The sequence below is a fragment of the Paramisgurnus dabryanus genome, chromosome 3 (assembly GCF_030506205.2).
Source record: "Paramisgurnus dabryanus chromosome 3, PD_genome_1.1, whole genome shotgun sequence".
Lineage (NCBI taxonomy): Eukaryota > Metazoa > Chordata > Actinopteri > Cypriniformes > Cobitidae > Paramisgurnus > Paramisgurnus dabryanus.
The window spans coordinates 20,644,306-20,662,277 of record NC_133339.1 but is presented as its reverse complement, the minus strand read 5'-3'; the positions used below and the strand labels follow the sequence as shown (position 1 = coordinate 20,662,277).

At 38.0% G+C, this 17,972-nt stretch overlaps 1 protein-coding gene across 2 annotated transcripts in view; it reads left to right on the top strand.

Moving 5' to 3' along the window:
- Positions 1–739: 739 nt before the first annotated feature.
- Positions 740–17,972, top strand: part of hdac5 (histone deacetylase 5) — a 74,681-nt gene continuing 57,448 nt past the window's right edge. Inside the window, exons 1-2 of one of the 2 annotated variants that reach the window (XM_065277776.2) lie at positions 740–1,110; positions 11,230–11,438. In XM_065277776.2, the coding sequence (XP_065133848.2) occupies positions 11,417–11,438 (22 nt within the window). In that variant the 5' untranslated portion in view covers positions 740–1,110; positions 11,230–11,416. The remainder of the gene's footprint in view (positions 1,111–11,229; positions 11,439–17,972) is intronic. The other variant, XM_065277777.2, reaches the window with a different exon arrangement.

Below are 17,972 nucleotides of genomic sequence, written 5' to 3'. Positions count from 1 at the left end.
TCCTTTACTCATCCTCATGTTGTTTTAAATCTGTATGAATTTATTTTTGCTGATGAACACAAAAGAAGATATTTTGAGAAATGATGGTAAACACACAGCATATAGTGGCCATTGACTTCCATAGTAGGAATAAAAAATGGAAAATATGATGGAATTGAATGGGTACTGTCAACTGTGTGCTTTCCATCATTTACGCAAATATTTTCTTCATCATTTATCACAATACTTACAATTTTTTTTCCTACTATGGAAGTCAATGGACACTATATGCTGTGTGTTTACCATCATTTCTCAAAATATCTTCTTTTGTGTTTATCAGAAAAAAGAAATTGAGACAGGTCAAGAACAACATGAGGATGAGTAAATAATTACATAATTTAAATTTTTGGGTGAACTATCCCTTTAAGACCTAAAAAATATTTCAAATATATTGGGTATTTTTATAATGAAAATACACATTTCCATTGATGCAAAGCTCTAGAATATTTTATGGTGTAGAAATTATTATTGTGGGGGCCTTTAAATATTGTTTTGGAGATTCATTATCTTACAGGATATTTAATGAGAAAATGTTGTGAGTGAAGGACGCACACAGACACACACACACACATCCTCCCTCGCCCACTACATTCTCCCTACGCATCACGCTATTTTAGAACCCACAGAAAGAGGGCGCAGTTCCCCCCAAACCAGTCCTGTCCAGATCTTTCTCACATTATTCACTTCGGCAAACTAAGGTTGTGCTTTTAGCAACTCCTAATGCTCCGAGCACATCACCATAAGGTAGAGCTTTATTCAAATCGCCAGCCACGAGGCCCAAGAGACCCGCGCTCTGCGGGTTCTAATCAGTCGTGTCGCACGCCAAGTACCCACTGGTCTCGTGCTATTTTTAGAATCAACGTGATCACGTGACCTCGAGAGCGCGTCATTAATGTTGTTGTTGGTGGAGAATCTGCAAATATGGAGGAAAGAGAGTTGAGACAGGAAAATTGGCACTTTTCGTGAAAAGAAGCGAAAAATAGCCTCGCAAAAGTGATAAAGTGTCCGACGCGGGCTGAGATAAGACGGAGCGTGACGGGGCGCGGTGTGCGAAACGACAAGAAGTATCAGGTAAAGTAGAAAGCATTTGAATCGCCTACGAGTGATGGTTTATTTTCTGTCTTATTCCTCCTGGGTTTGACACACACCGACTGGCAGCGATTTTAGCCGCAGGGTAGCACATTATGATACAGTACCGCATTTACGCAGTTTTACACCTTTTGCATATTGATAGTTTCGCACCCTGGACGGCCGATTTGCCTTAAACAAACATCAAGAGTTTTTGTGGTTTAGTTCGAGTTTCTGACGTTACTGTTCACTATCGCCATTGCTTTCGGAACGGAGGCGATCGTAGCCAGTGGGAATCACCGGACGGGATGGGTTTAAATGTGTTTTTTTTAGTGACTCGCGTGTCATGTCTGAACAGTTTGTACAGTTAGATGAACTCCAGTATGGCAGTGAAGATGTCCACCTGAATTGGAGGGTTAAATACGACTGTCTGTCTTTTTATTACGCAATGACGTCTCCAAAGAATGACAATTTCGTGCAATTAGTTTGTTACATTTTAACTAATGCCATGCAACGTTTGAAAAATAAAAGGTCACGTCATAGCAAATGTGTTCATGTAGATTTTGAAAACTGCAGATTGTTGTGTGTTTTGGTGTAAACGTACGTTAAAGATTGTCATTATTGGCATTAGCCAATTACAGTTTTGCCCAAACACACGAGACTGCTACATGCAAGACACATCCATATATGTACATACATACGTGACGTCATTTATAATACCATAATCTAATAATTTCCCTTTATTAACTCATCGTGACTTGAGCAGTCCCAAAAATAGGTTGGTCTATCACTCATGCACCTATATTGATGTGATGGATGTGTCTCATTTGTTACGATTTGTGTGAATAAAAGGTGAAACAATTATGTCATTATTGGGCTATGTGTTGGGTGTATCATAGATTAGTAATGGTAGGTTAGGTTTACTAACTAGGTTTGTAATGCTAATTGTTGTGGTGATACGGCAAAAACATTCATCATTGTGATTCTACAGAAAACTACAGTAAAAATGCCTGTATAGCATCTTGCACTGAAGTATCTTAACATATATCAGGTGTCATTGTTTTCTCACAAAATGCACACCAGTAATGTTTTTGTAAAACACTACCTAGGTCTGGACTAATCTAAAAGTGTCTTTCTGTGTACATGTCAGAAAATGAAACTAAATATGTTCTCAGTATTCTAATAATGTCATATTGTGCCATAGTCCTGGGTACGTGCTGCTAGTATTTTGCACGTAAATTTGGGATTTTGACAAATACTGAAACCAGTGTTAGTCACAGCAGAGTAACAGTGCAACAAAAACAAAATGATTTTCTTCCTTTCGTGCTTTTATTGCTTTAAAGATAATGTGGATGAGAGTTATGTACTGTAGCAAGCACATTCTCATATCATCATTTACAATGAAGTTATAGTTTTGTCTATTTTAAGCTGCGTGTTTGTGGTTGTATTTGATTGGCTGTCTCTGGTCTGACAGGTGATTGGACTTTGAACTGTTTCAAAGACGCAGAGTTGCAAATGTATGTAGTAAGTGTAAGGTAATTGTACTGTAAATGAGTGCTGCTACCTGGGTACTATTTCTGTTTTATAAGGGCCGAATGACACGCGACCATAACATTCAACAAATGATTTGATTGTTTTGGTACTGGACATTAGTAGATTTGTGTTATATATATATATATATATTTTATATATATATATATATTTTATATATATATATATATATATATATATATATATATATATATATATATATATATATATATATATATATATATATATATATATATATATTTTATATATATTTTATATATATTTTTTATATATATATATATATATATATATATATATATATATATATATATATATATATATATATATATAAAATATATATATATATATATATATATAAAAAATATATATATATATATATATATATATATATATATATATATAAAATATATATATATTTTATATATATATAGTAAAAACTTGCCCGACTTCTTTTCTTTGACTTACTTACATGTCCATGTTCACACCCTGATCTTTATGTCAGAATGGAATGAAGAATGTGGTCTGTTTTCCACACTATATGAAGGGCACAGTAAGTACTAATAATGAATAGTCAATGGGTGTAGAATGACGGCGAAAATATCCGAACCTTGGCACCACCCACAGCCACACCAGACTCCTCAGTCGCTTAACAATACGACTGTAACCCCTCTGGGCCAGTAGGTGAGTGTGGAATGTAGGAGTGTGGAAATCTGAAGGTATTTTGATGTGTTGAAAACAGATGTTGCCTTGGCTACGCTAAATGGATGACCTGTACCCTGTTTTACAAAGCTAGCTGGCATCCAGCAACTCCCTGTCAGGATCTCTAGAGATGTATATCTCACATTTTGGGAGCAAAAGACAGATTTAGTCATGGAAAATATTAATTTCAGAAGTTAAACAACGTCCTGTATCCTCTACGTGTCATGACGCATTTTATGAAGTAAGGTGGCAATTTTTTATTGTTGTGCAGATGTTACAGGCCCTAAAAATGGTTAAGCGCTACTGTACGTAATGAAGGCGTTGTTTTTTGAGGTGCTGCAAAATTCTAGTTCTTAGTTTACGTAATTTGGTGTTAAACACATCAAAGGAACAGAAAGCAGACTGTGATTTAGCAGGACAAAAACCTGATATGGCATTGGGTCTGTAAATGCATGGCATCCAGGGTGGCATAAATGGAGGAAGCTTAGAAATATATAGACATTTTATTTAGGTATATCATTTGGAAAATAGATTTAGTTCACGTAACAGAATAGTTTGTCATTCTTTCCTGATTCTCGTGTTGTTGTAAGCCTGTACAAGTTTCTTTATTTTGTTGAAGATATTTTGATAAATGATTGAAGCGCATAGGTAACCTATTGACTTAAATTGTAGAAAAAACAAATACTATGGAAGTCAGTGGGAGTGGGTACCGTCAACTGTGTGCTTACCATCATTTATTATAACATAAAGAAACTCATGCAGGTTTACAACAACATGAGGGGGAATAAATTATGACAGATTTTTCATTTTTAGGTGAAATATCTTTTTAAGGCTTTTCTGTTGATCCTTGTAGCTGGGAATTTGACATTTTTGGGAAGATGCTCTGTCCTTTGTTGGTATTTACTATAGCTACATATAAAGTCCATTTTGCTAATTCATGTACAAATACTATGCCAGCTGCTTTTATGACCTGAAAAAAATATACGGCATGTTATTCTGTCGTCTTTTCTCCCTTTTTTCCAAACCGCACCAATCGCCAGTCCTCCTTCTCTGCAGAATGCAATAAATCCACTCAACAAATCACAGCGCACCATTCCATGCATTGTAAACATTAAGGGCGGAGCTTTGAATACACACAGAAACCTAGTTTTCCTCATCCACTTTGTGCTTCGTGATTGAAAAACAAACAAAAACAAAATAATACTTTTGATGGCATTGATAAACTTGTGGTGTTTTTCTGTGGCAGGAAAGAAACTTAAGGCATCAAAATCGAATAATTTACGTGAGAGGCGAAGGAAAAATGCCGGGTGTTGCTTGTTCTCCCGACAGCATCAAGCTTCTGTCATGCTAACACATTGACGCCAGCAATCTTATGAAAAACTTTCCATTATTTTACTCGAATTCAACAAAAATCAAGCAGGACCAAAACATTTTACAGCCGATCGCTGTCAAAAAAAATCAGCGACGATGTCCCAAGCATGACAGCAGCATGACAGTGTTCTTAATATGACAAAATAAGTGTTTTAGTAATGCCATTAATGTTTATTTTTTAATTGGTGTAAACCACTAGTCAGCTAAATGAATATAACATGGCAAAGATAAATTCACATTTATATATTGATTCAATAGATTTATAGCATTTTGAAAAAAAAACTTTATTGCATTTTGCGGAAATAATCAGTTTTTATAATATTTGACAATCAAATTATGGATTAGATTTTTTAATGTTATTATAACCTAAAGATGCTATGTGAAAGTTTGTACCAGAAAATAGTGGTTTTCATCTTGTCACTTTCTTGGTATAGAAAACACATTTTTACCCAAATTAGTCAAAATGGATTTATTGCGTTTTGGAACCAATCCATTCATATATAGCTTAGATGCAAATGCTACTGAATGCAACCTCTGTCAAAAATGAGATGATATTGACTGATTGCTCTCGGCATGCATGATAACTTCATCAGATTCTTTCTACTATTCTGTACTTCAAATCCGCTTAATCCAGACCTCAGCCTATTTATAAATACCAGTTTGTTGGCAGAATGCGTTAAATGCCATATCGATTTTTACACAAAGTCCTCTTAAGTGCACTGAAAAAGAATTGAACCTAAACATATGAGCCTGAGAAAAAAAAGCCAATTTTCAAGAAAGCATGTCAGGTAGGTAAGTAGATAGAGATTTCTTGAGTATAGAGTACATTTGTGTATTTCTAGAGTATTTTAAAGTTTCTGTTCAACATGTTTATTTTTCTCGTTCAAACCCCCCACACACACACATTTAGTTTCATTTTCTTTTGGCCTCTGTATTACTGCAGTCTACGTAGGTGAATCTTGGCTGGGATAAGCAAGCAGCATTGTGGACCAGACAAAATGCCAGCGGTCAATAGTCTAATTAGTCTATGCAAATTAATTTTAATGCTTTAGTAATGCTCTGAATTTCGCTCAACAGAACTGCGTGTGAATCCAAAATCAATTGTTTTTGTCAAAATGTAGTACGCTATTAGGGGAATAATGTGCTATATTAGGGAACTTAACAGCTACAGTTAATGGAAAATGTTTTATTTGCGATGGGGTCAAAATGTTAAATGTGAGAATGCAGAACATTTTGCATTGTGATATTGCAAAGTCAGTCGATTCCGATAAATATGCAATTTTGTGATATTAACTATACAAAATCTAATTTGTAACAAATAGTTACAGATACAAGATACATTTGTAATAGCCTCAAATGTGTGAATTGTGTCAGGCAGCAATGGTCGGAGTAGTTTGTCCTCTTTGTGGATGTGAGCCATGCAGGGTCCTGATATACAGCAGGCTGGGATTCAAGAGGTCTACTGGAGGACATAGTCGCTCTCTTTCCTCCTGGGCGCCTGCCATGCTTGCCGTGCTTCTGCTGCATGCTAATGACCAATTTCAGCATTCAGTTAGACTGCTGTAAAGTGGCAAGGACTCTGTAACCTTACCTAGGTGTGTGTGCCTGTTATAAAAAAAAGGAATAATAAATTATATAGACCTCAAATGTTTTACTGCCGAGATGCAGGTGGTTTTGTATCTTATTGTGCAGCCTTGTTCGTATTTAGACCCAATACAGAAATTTGTTGTGCTATAAAGGCTGTCTGATTTATACATGTCCACATCAGTGCGTTGATCTGTTCCACAAAAGTGATGTTTTTTGCGGAGTACTCTGTTGAACACAAAAGAAGATACTATGATAAATAATTATAAACACACAGTTGATGTCACTTCCATAGTAGGAAAAAAACAAATACTATGGAAGTCAATGAATACTGCGTAAACTGTGTGCTTACCATCATTTATCAAAATATCTTCTTTTGTGTTCAACAAAATAAAGTTTCTCATACAACATGAGGATGAGTAAATGATTTTTGGGTAACTATTCCTATAAGTCAAACAGGCATCTTTGATCTCAAGGGGATGATGTAAGGATTTTTGTCTCCCAGGTGAGCACTCGCACCCGTTGCCCGCATGCACACCGTGTCTGCTTGTCCGTCCCATGGGGGAATGATGTGGGGTGTGGCAACATGCTAAATCAGAAGTGGTTAAAGATTTTTAATAATTTCATACGATTATTCTCGTTTTTACAACATATACTTTATTTCGCTGTATGTTACTGTAAGCTCTTGAGTTGTAAGTTAATTTAAGCTTGATTTCATGTCATTTCAACCAGCAGTGCAGTACATAATGAAACGTAAAGCTAGTAGCCACATTTTAACCTTTATATGCATCCTCTTGCAAATAGTGCCAGGCAAGACAAAAGACATATATTAAAATAAATAATTTAATTAGTGTGTGGTACATTTTAAACTTTTGTACAAGAGTGTTGAACTCTTGAAATGTCCCATTCTTTATACAAGCATAAATTGCTGATCACTGCTTTGGCACGGAGCCTAACAGCTAATCTAAGTGTGGAAAGAGAGAGAGGAGTGACAAAGATTTGGACAGGAAGTACTTTCACTTCTTTCATTAAATTACTGATGGAGCTTAAAGACCAGCTTCAGCCTGCTCAAGTCAATACCGGGCTTGCCGGAGAGTTACGAGCATGTAAACGCCCCACAAGGCCATGGGACAAGTCAGTACCGGCTTGGACCAAAAATACCATGGATAAACCTATCTGAAGGTCCTTTTGTTTATTTGCACAGATCTTATGAGCAAGATAAAAAAAACTCAAACTATATAAATATAGTATAAGGAAATTTTAATAACTAGATTTTTTGAATTAAAATATACAGCAAAACTTGTCATCAACTTACAAACAAAATAAAGTTCTGGCATAAGTTCAATTTACTCCGACTGCCAAAGCAAAACAGATTACTTTAAGATATCGTACATGACTAAAACTAATAAACTAATAACAAGGTTGTTTGTTCATTCAGATATTAATTAAGCGTTATGATTTGGCAACCTGTTTGAGAAGTACACAGACAGAATATAGGTGTATGCTAAGTGATACAAATGTTTGTTTTAACTTCCATACTTTCCACACCTGAACCAGCTCATCGGGATAACGTGAAAATTACAGTTGGGTGTGTTTGACTAGGGTTGGATCTAAACTCTGCAGGACAAAAGTCAGGATTGGACCCCTCGTGTATATTATTTCCAGCTGCAGTTGCATGAGTTGACCAGCAGGTGAGGCCAGAGGATATTGTCCCTGTGCATGCCAGGCCTGGACTTTAGTGCAAGGTTGCCAGTTTACCCACGATTCAAGAAACTTACTTACAAATGTCTGGCAAGTGCCCTGATGATGTGCGCCACCAACTTTCCAAATAGACGTCTTGGAGTTGTTATACCTGCTGTCTAAAGATGTTATGCAATTGCATAACAGTGCATGGGTGATAATATTAAAATGTGCTCTGAATACTATACATTACATCAAAATATAGGGCAGACCTCGAAAGTATGGACCTATATTTTTTTTAACAATTAGGCACAGTTCACCAATTTTTTTTCGTAACCGTTATTTAATCCCATATGTATATGACACAAACAAATAATTTGATATTAAAATGTTTTCATGTTATCTTTAATGCACTAGATAGCACAAACATTCATCATTAAATTAACCCAAATGAATCCAGTGGGTTAATATATGTCTTCTGAAGCAAAGCGATACATTTGTGATAGAAAACGGTTCATATTTATTTAGCCATCAATCTGTCACATATTCATGTAACCAAACTGATCAGCTTAGTAAATTCAATTAATATAGTGAAGTATTCCTTTAAACTAGACGGTCCAGATCCTCTTTCTTCTTTGCTCCGGGCAGGGCTGATGGTAAAATCATAAGGCAGCGTGGGTAATGTGCTAGTCCGCTGCGTAATCAGTTGCTGCTAGGCTGCGTGGGTATTGTAGTGCGTCTCTAGTGATATACAGGCTGCGTGAGTCATCCATTAATAGGCCTGTGGATCTGTTTTGGAAGTGGCAACCATACAACCCCCTTACAAGCGAAACGTAATAACTTTCTGGCGCTGACATTAATGACTTTACAAGATCTGTTAATATTCAGCGACGAGACCGTAGACATACGAGCTGATTTTGGTTTTGCTTAGAGCTGAACACAGGGTGTTTGCTAGATCTTCATGACTTCAGGTTACCATGAGTTAGCAGGAGCTTTGATTCACTAACAATGAAATGGTGATGACTCAATTACCTGTGACATGATTGAGAGAATGTATGAGATTTATCAGCAATGCAATACTGATTTATGTACGCTATAAATTGTTTTGTGGCTGTTTAAACAGTGCCATCATAAAATATACAGTCATGGTTGAGACTGAAAAAACCCTCGATACGGTTAACTAACAGGGTTTCCTGCAGAAAATTTGATAGTTAAGGTGGTAAGGTTGGCGGGTGGGTGTGCCCGGGGGCGTAGCAATCAAAGGGGCGGGGCGGGGTGTACGCAACTTGATGAAAATGAAAATATTTTTATTTAAAACACTCAAATAAAACTTAATTTTGAAGAAACTATGACAGAAAATCAGCACATACTAGATTATTAATTAAATGTTTTTAACAGATACCTCTAACAAAATAGCTGCATGAAAAAGTGAAACTAAAGGGGATCGCACACCGGCCGCGCAGCTCAGTGTGGTGCCGCGTCGAGTCGCGTCTAGGACAACTCGAAGGTATTGTAAACCGGAATTGCACATTAAATAGCGTGAGCTTCGTCAGATAGCGTCTACTTCAAAATGCAAAATATACGTTAGCAGCCAATGTTAATCATTAATGATTTGGAACAAATAGGATGTTATTTAATGTTAAACTATGTCGCGCTGTGTGGCGCGACAGGGATTTGAGCAACTTCCTGAGTCACAGCTGGGCGGCGCAGACAGGCGCCACCTGGCGGCGCCTGTGTGCATATACTCATAGAACACAATGTGTTCGATATTTTTTTAGAACGGCGCTGCGCTGAGCGGAAGCAGATTTGTAGAACATCTGGCGAACGATGATAGATAGCACTAAGATTGTAAAAACAGACTATTTCCCACTATTAATTACATTATCTTAAGGAGTGTAACTGCTGTAGCATGTAAATAATGCACATAAATAAAGTGAGCAAGAGCGCTCAACATTTATATCTAATCAACAGGCACGCTAGCAGGTTGCTCAAACAACAAAAATCACTAGCTAACTTACTTTAAATTTGCAATAACTATAGACTAATACAATAACAGGCTTAAATAAACCAAAAACATAAGTCCACTTACAGTTCTCACGGACGCGCATTTTATCAACCGGCTATCCTCCAGACAGTTGGCGGACCACTTCGGCCGCGTGGCACGCGTGCATGCTCCGCGGTGTGAAGCGCGTCCGCGCTATTCTCCGAGATGTTTTATCAACTGGCTACTAGTTATCCTCCAGACAGTGACGGACCACGTCTCTCTCATTTGGCTGTGTGGCGCGCGTGCCCGCTCGCGGTGTGAAGCGTGTCCCTGCTATTCTCCGAGATGCACTTGACGGCCTTTTGTGCAGCAAATGTTTTATTTTTTTGGACGACCTAGTTAAGTCGGTTGGGTTTCCTAGCTTAGGCGGGCCGCCCGAACTGCAAAGTGCTGCGGAAAACCCTGGCTAATTTATTGTGGTGTGCAGGGAGGTATTCCAGAAAGCTGGTTATGTGACATACCCGGGTTTGTTTGAAAATGAAAATGTCTTTGTATTTCCCGTGTGCAGTGTTGGGGAAAGTTACTTTTAAAACATTAAAACATTTTGCTTGTTTGGATGCCCCGTTTCTATTGGCCGCGCGGGTAATCGTCACAGAGCGCAGCGCAAAACTTAAACTATTTTGAACTTTGACCGTGGCGTGAGTGCAAGCTGCGCTCGCACTTTGCTCGACGCAACAAAAAACCCCCCTCGCGCGGCGCAAGCCATTGAAATGAATGGGTTTCATAGTGCAGCACACCGCGTCCTATGTGAAAGCCGCATAAGAAGTTCTGCATTCACAAATTGCATATTTCCATCGCAAAAAAATCAAGCTCTTGCCTGCCATTTCCGACACTGCCTGTGTGTGCACATTAACTCTTGGTACCAGAAAGAGGTTGATTAAACTAACTCTTATGAAGTGTATGGAACCGACATGATCAGGGTAAGCAGGTTTTGGGTTAAGCATTACCTCAGGTGATGCTCACAGGTTTGATGGTGCATTCTGGAAATTAAGAAACAGAAATTGTTTACGTTTTGATCTAGATTACATATACATTAATCGTATTACTTTATATCCACAGTTTTTTTTGTTTTTTGAAGTTTTTTCTCACAAAGCCTTGGTTGAGCATCTAAGCACACTTCACATGTTTTCTTGGTTCTAGAGATGGTGTCGGTCTCATTTCCATTAACTCCTGCGTGTTTGTGTCTGTTGCAGTAAGGGTGTCTTGTGACCGGCACCAGTGGCCATCACAGCCCCATGAGGTCTACGGTCATGGCTGATGCTGAGGATCCCCTTTAGAGCTTGGCATCCTTAAGGGTCTTCATAACCGGGTGAAACAGAACTTATACAGCTCAAGCAACGTCTTATTCATATCGTCTTCAGACTCGACTAGTCGTCACCAATGAATTCACCTAATACACCAAGTAAATGTTTTAACTTACTTATTATCTTTTACAATGTACAAGAATAAGCCTAGATTGAATGTTCCTCCTCAGTGCTCACCAGAATTCAAATGCATGTATTCACACAGTACTCCATGTCCCCTGCCATTTGTAAAATAATGCCAATGAATAAAATTATATAGCTAGCCTGATTACACAGATATCAGAAATATGAGCATAGCTGTCTCCCATCTGTTTAGCTGTATGTCTGCACAGAAATGCAAAAACAGATTTTTTCTTGAGCCACACGAAGAAGTATTTGAAAAAAATGTCTGCGCATTGTTTGAAATTGATGGTGTTGCTGATTTGAAAGGTTAAGTGTGTAATTTCTCTTTTGGTTGTACAGAGCGTTGACTCACAAGCATTGGCTTAATCAGTGCTGGGGGTTTCGCACGGACCTGTTGTTATTGCAATTCTGTTTGGTGACGCAAGCGGCACAGAAATTACACACTTCGCCTTTAGGGAGTTGTGGTTGCCTTTTTCAGTTTCACTTTGGCTACCCTTGAAAAAAATCAGATGAGTCTGATTTCATTCAAGACAACGTGGACTGCAAAGGAATAACATTTATCAATTGCTCAATGCTTATCATCCAGAAATGTGAACCGGAGAAGATGCTTTTTTCCTGTCTTGTCTTGCTTTTTCTTTTGTGACTTAAGATGATGAAAGCAAAGAGAGTCTCTTTGTTCTGTCATATTGAATTCTGTACGAGCACTCAAAAATTTGTTTTCTCGGTTCTTTAAATTTGATTCATTTTCTGAAGTAGCAAGGAATACGTAACATAAGGTTACTTATTATGTGAGATGTCTATAAGGGGCATGGTTTAAAGACAAAGACGTAGACATTCTTCGATACATTTTAATTGTGCCTCCTAAAACACCTTGTTTTGGACAACTGTAAAACAGCATTATATGGAAATGGCAATCCCAAAATGCATCACATCAATTATTAATACAGTATTTAAAAGTCATGGCCTTTAACATCCACAGAACCTTTCTTTATTGTGGTAAAAGGTTCTTCAGACTATAAAAAGGTAAGAAAGATGATTCTTTTAGGAACCTTTAGGACAGTGTTACTCATTGCGTGGTTTGGCAAGCTTTAACTCTTTCACCTCCAGCGTTTTTTTAAAAGTTGTCAGCCAGCGTTTTTCATTATTTTCACCAAAGTTTAATGCCTTCCAGAAAATGTTCTTTAAATATATAAACATACAATATACAAAATGAAAGAACAGACCCTCTGCTTTCAAAAAAAAAAAAAAAAAACGTTTCATCCTACCTTCAGTGGTTCTTTTGTAATCAGCTTTTGAATATGGGTAGGTTTCTGCAAAAACACCACATTTTAAGCAAAAAGCAGAGATAATAAAATTTTATTTGACGGACTTTTCATAGAGTTCCCATTCAGAGCGATCTTTAAAACAGGCACGGACATGCAGCCACTTGCAATAGGGTAATACTTCCGAGTTTAAAAAGTTGCGGAAGGGTGGATAATACTGCCACCTGGTGGATAATAGCGGTATTGCGGAAAGACGGAAAATCTCGTCATTGGCAGGGAAGCGTTATCTCTTGATTGACGAGATATCTCGTCAATGGCGGCGAAAGAGTTAATTTGTGGCTCGGATGGCTGTAATAAAATAGTGATATGATTATGCAGGCATGCGCTTTTCTGTTTATTCTTCTCTGGACGCTAAAATGTGAGGAAAACCATACCTATTATATCAAGACGCATGTCGATAAGCGTGTTCAACTGCATGTTCAAGAGCGTTTTTCATATGACATCAAAGTACCGCGAGATCAGACTCCTTGTTATTGCTCTCGCAATGCCACTCGCCAATCATTTTGTGTAGTGCCGCATAAAATTAAGAGAAAGGTGGCCCCCTAGTGGTTCGGAGGGCACTGCACAATATAATAAAGAATGCTTAGCTTAAGGAAATTCTTTTTTTGTCATTAAGAGAAATCCTCGTCTCAGTTACAAATTTGACTGGTAAATGATAAAGAATGATTTGTATTTATTGCATTGCATCTTGTAGGTTCAGGGACGACAAATTGATAAGCAGACTAAAAAATGATATTTATAACTGGATGTAACTTTTAATACTTTGTGGTAAAATAAGCTCTCCTATTGACTATGACCTATCAGTGTGTCTCTCATGAAAAAAATACTGAAGACCACTGCTTGAGGAGGTCGCATACTGGACATGAAGCGCAGTGCTGTGTTCCATGTATGACAACTCGCGGGTATCCCATACCGGACGTGCACATTCAATAGCACAAGCTTAAAGGAGCATTTCACCCGTATAAACATGAATCTTTATTGAAAGGGCGTCATATTTGTAGTCGACATGTAACATACATTTCGAATTTTGTGCCTATTTGACCGAGAAAAGGGGTGTTTGTAGTCTCACTCCCTCAACAAAGATATTGGACTTCCTTCTTTCAATGATGCAAAATTATGATTTTTACATCATTGAAAGAAGGAAGGGCAACACTGAAATCTGTATTTCTCCTGTCTCAGTGGCAACTGAGGAAATGAAGCACGACCATTCAAAAACATGACTGGGGTTCTAACTATACAAAGCTTTGTGCAAATGGGTGAAGTGTCCCTTTAAGCTGCATTCAGACAGGACAAGGTGCCTGGAGATGTGGATATATTTTTTTAATGTACGTCCATTTGTTTTTGTTTTTTAAAGCGGCTCAACTAAGGGTGAAGTTGAACACCCTGTGATATAAACAGTCACATAATTAGTTCACTTCAAAAAAGGCTGGTTTTGTTACTGCTGCTTGACTCTGTCCTCAGCATAAAGGTCTTTGCACACTGTATTTCGTAATTTTCGTATGTGTTTTTTTTTGTTATGTGATACAAAACAATACAAAATAAAGTCTTCATAACGTTAGCACTATTCACTGTGAATGGATGAATAGCATCAAGCTATCGTTTAGCAAACTTGAGCAAGGCTAAACGATGGCTTGATGCCGCTGTCCAGCTGCTCTGTGTGTGTGTGTGTGTGTGTGTGTGTGCACGTGTGCACGTGTGCGTTCACTACACTGGGATGTGTTCAATCAGAGGTCACATTTTGAGTGTGGACTACCATAGCTGACAATCACAGCACTTTTCGTCTTTATATTTCGTCTCTTTGTATTCCTTACTTTCTTTGTCACACTTTGTGCTGTGAGACGATGTGGATCAACTTGTCAGACGCTATTCTTGATTTTGGTGTTCACTTGTCTTGCTCTGATGTCAAAACATCTCTCAAAATGCCTGCTACGGATGAGAAAAACATGATCCGAATTTTTTTTACGACGGACGAAGTTTCAGAGGCAGTGTGTAAGTGATTGAAACAACATGACGTCTTTTTTTTATGTGTGCAAATTTCGGTTAATGTTCATTATGAAATTAATATTTAGAAGTGGGTATACCCCATGCCATCTAAAAAGATGTGGACATACTTCGTATAAGCATATACCCTGCACTAAACCAGTGGTTACATATCTTTAAGGATGTTGCCTAAAAACAGAGCTGCCAATGTAACCAGTAGCTTCTGGAAGAGACTTCTACATTGTTTCTCTTGTCCTAAATGTTTTACTTATTTTCATTTGTAAATTTCAGATACGTACTGCGATTGGTAACATGGCGTCAATTAAAAGTATCCGCTTAAACAAACAATTTGTGTGGCATTATTCGAATCCATTTGTTCTTGTGGCAACACAGCCAGCCCCAGAGCTGTATTACAAATCATGTTTCGAAAACGTTTTGGCTGTCAGTAGGATATTAACCTGTTTTTGTGTATGTAATTGCATGTAATCGTCTTGTCTCAGATGCAGCACAGCCAGGGTTCAATGTCTTGTTTCTCACATGTCTTTGTTTGTCTTCCTGCATCTGCTGCTACCTTAACATTGCACCCTCACCCCTCCCTTCCCAGCATCCCTTTTTACCTACTTTTTGCTCCTTTAGGTCCCCCCACTCTCTTTTATCCTCCCCTCTCTCATGCTCATGGTTTTTTGGCTCTCTGCTGTTTAAAATTAGAACCGGTAACAACCTCCATTAACCCTCCTCCCCCCTCATGACGTCTTTGAATGTCACCGGATGCTGTGGAAACCTTCTACACTGGACCCCAACGCTGCTCGGAGTGCTCTTTGCTGTTGGCTTGTTTGGTTGAAAGTTGATTGGTTCTTTGCTTTTTACGTATTCTGCATGTGTGTATAAGATTATATAACATATATTTTTTTAAATGAGTATTAGAGTGAAGGTCTTTTTAATATATAACAAGAGATGGATCGTTTCTTTATGTTGAATATTTACGATCAGAAAATGTTGTGTTGTGAGAAACCCTAAGGCGAAAAGCACATGTACCTCGTTACTTCAGTTATCTTTTTGGATAAGTTGTTTCATTAAGTTCCATTAGAGATGCCTAAACATCATGTTAAACATCTCGCAATTTGTTTGAACCTGAAGCTCCATGTGATTCAGGGCATCCAGGCCAATCAAGGAGAAACAAGTGTCAATCCATTTACCCATCCAGCGGGGTCTTTTGTTCTGCTGAGGACATGTCGTACAGTTCTGTTTCTTCAATAAAAGGTCATTTCATGTGCCGAAGCCCTCTACTGTTAATGGGCTCCATGCTTTGCATTAGACAAGTTCAGGGATACATGTATCAGATGTTGTGCGCTGTCTCTTTGCTTTTCATGTGTTTTTCTGGGGGTGGGCACAAGATGTTTTGTTTTGTACATGGTTTCTGAATGTCCATTGGCGTATTATGCCTTAATAAAAAATAAATCTGTCATTTGTGATACAATAATGGCGTCTTTAATTAAGTACCCAGATATTCACCCTAGAACATAAATGGCCATTATAGAGACATCAGTAACAGCATTAGAGTAACAGGAGAACATGGTGTTTTCTTTGTTTTTATCCCCCTTGAATTTTTATAATCAATATGTTTTTGTTTTTTAGGTTGAACTCAAGCAATTACCAATATTAATGTGGCTTACGTCAAAATCTAAGCACATTTCCTCTTAGGCATTTCTTATTCAATGTGTCAGTGTTAAAGTTTTGCTTCCTTTTCATTTTTCATAATGGGAGTCTGCGGCACATTAGGTTTTAAAGCTCACAAATGAAATGATGTTTTTGGCTTTTAGTTTGAATAGTTTGAAAGTCCGTCTGACATGTTTTCTTGTACATGAGCACTTTTCTATCAGACTCTCAAAGCCTATAATCTCCACTTCCACCAATACGGATCAACAACTGTATACGACATTTTACGACCACATTATAATCTGCACTTCAGGTTCTTATTAGATTTCGGGCTGTGAGTTAAACGAAACAATATTGACTATTTTAAAGGGGGAGGAGCCACTGAGTATGGTCTGTCCCAACTTCCTGTTTCCGTGGAAATTTCGTCAACACAACGAACATTTCTGTGCATTTCAATGCACCTCAATGTGTCTTAGAGACTGTTTACACTTGGCATTAACATGCGTTTTCATCGATCGGATCACAAGTGAACGACGTTAATGCCAGGTGTAAACGATGTTCAAACGTTTTGAGCTCGTTCACTTTCTACCACTTTGAACCACATTCAGAGGTAGTCGAAACCTCTTTCGATTGGATTGCTTTTGTAGTGTAAACGCACATGTGGTTGGATGTGTTCGAACAGCCACACGGACTGCCTTCTCTCCGCCCATTTATCTAATCTGAGGTACTAAACACATGTTTTACGTCTTTTCTGACTTCTGGCACGAACACATTGTGAACAGCGCTATTTTTAGCCTTTCATTGATAAAACTAAAGCGGCTGATCTCTCTTTTCATTTTGCAAGTGTGCGAAAGTTGCGTGATCTTATTACATTAATTGCGCTGAAAATTCAGAGATGGCTCTAACATATACATGTACAAAACACTGTGCAGCATGTTTACTTACAACACAAGCAGCGGACTCCGACATAATATTAGTTCGCGTCCATATAAACTCATAATTACTCCCGCTCGCATTTAAATGACAGTGGAGAGACTCGCCCACCGTCTCGACAGACCACCCCCTCACAGTATTCAGGACTGAAGCGGTCGAAAGTGGACAAAAGAGACAGATTTAAATACCAGGTGTAAACGTGATGTGTCTCTCTCGTCCACTTGTGATCCGATCGATGAAAACACATCTGTGTAAACAGTGTAAACAGCCCCTTTAATGAATAGATTTACCCAGTAATTACATTACGGAGATGTTTTTAATGTCACCTGAAGCAAAAGTAAGTAGCAATTGTCTTCTTTTCCGTATCGTGATGTATATGTGAGGTTTTTGAAATAAGAAAAAATGTGGGGCTGGACTTGATTTTGGCCATCGAAAACTGATGGGAACAGTGGAAGTTGGACCATGTCGATAATTGCTAATTGTCACAATTTTTTCCTGGGCAGAAACAAGTTTCTGATAGCCTCGCACCATTCCTCATGAAAGGAAGTGAAGAGCGGTTTTTTTGATATGAAGGAAAAATGTGGGGCGGCACATCATTTCGTCCACTGAGAACTAATG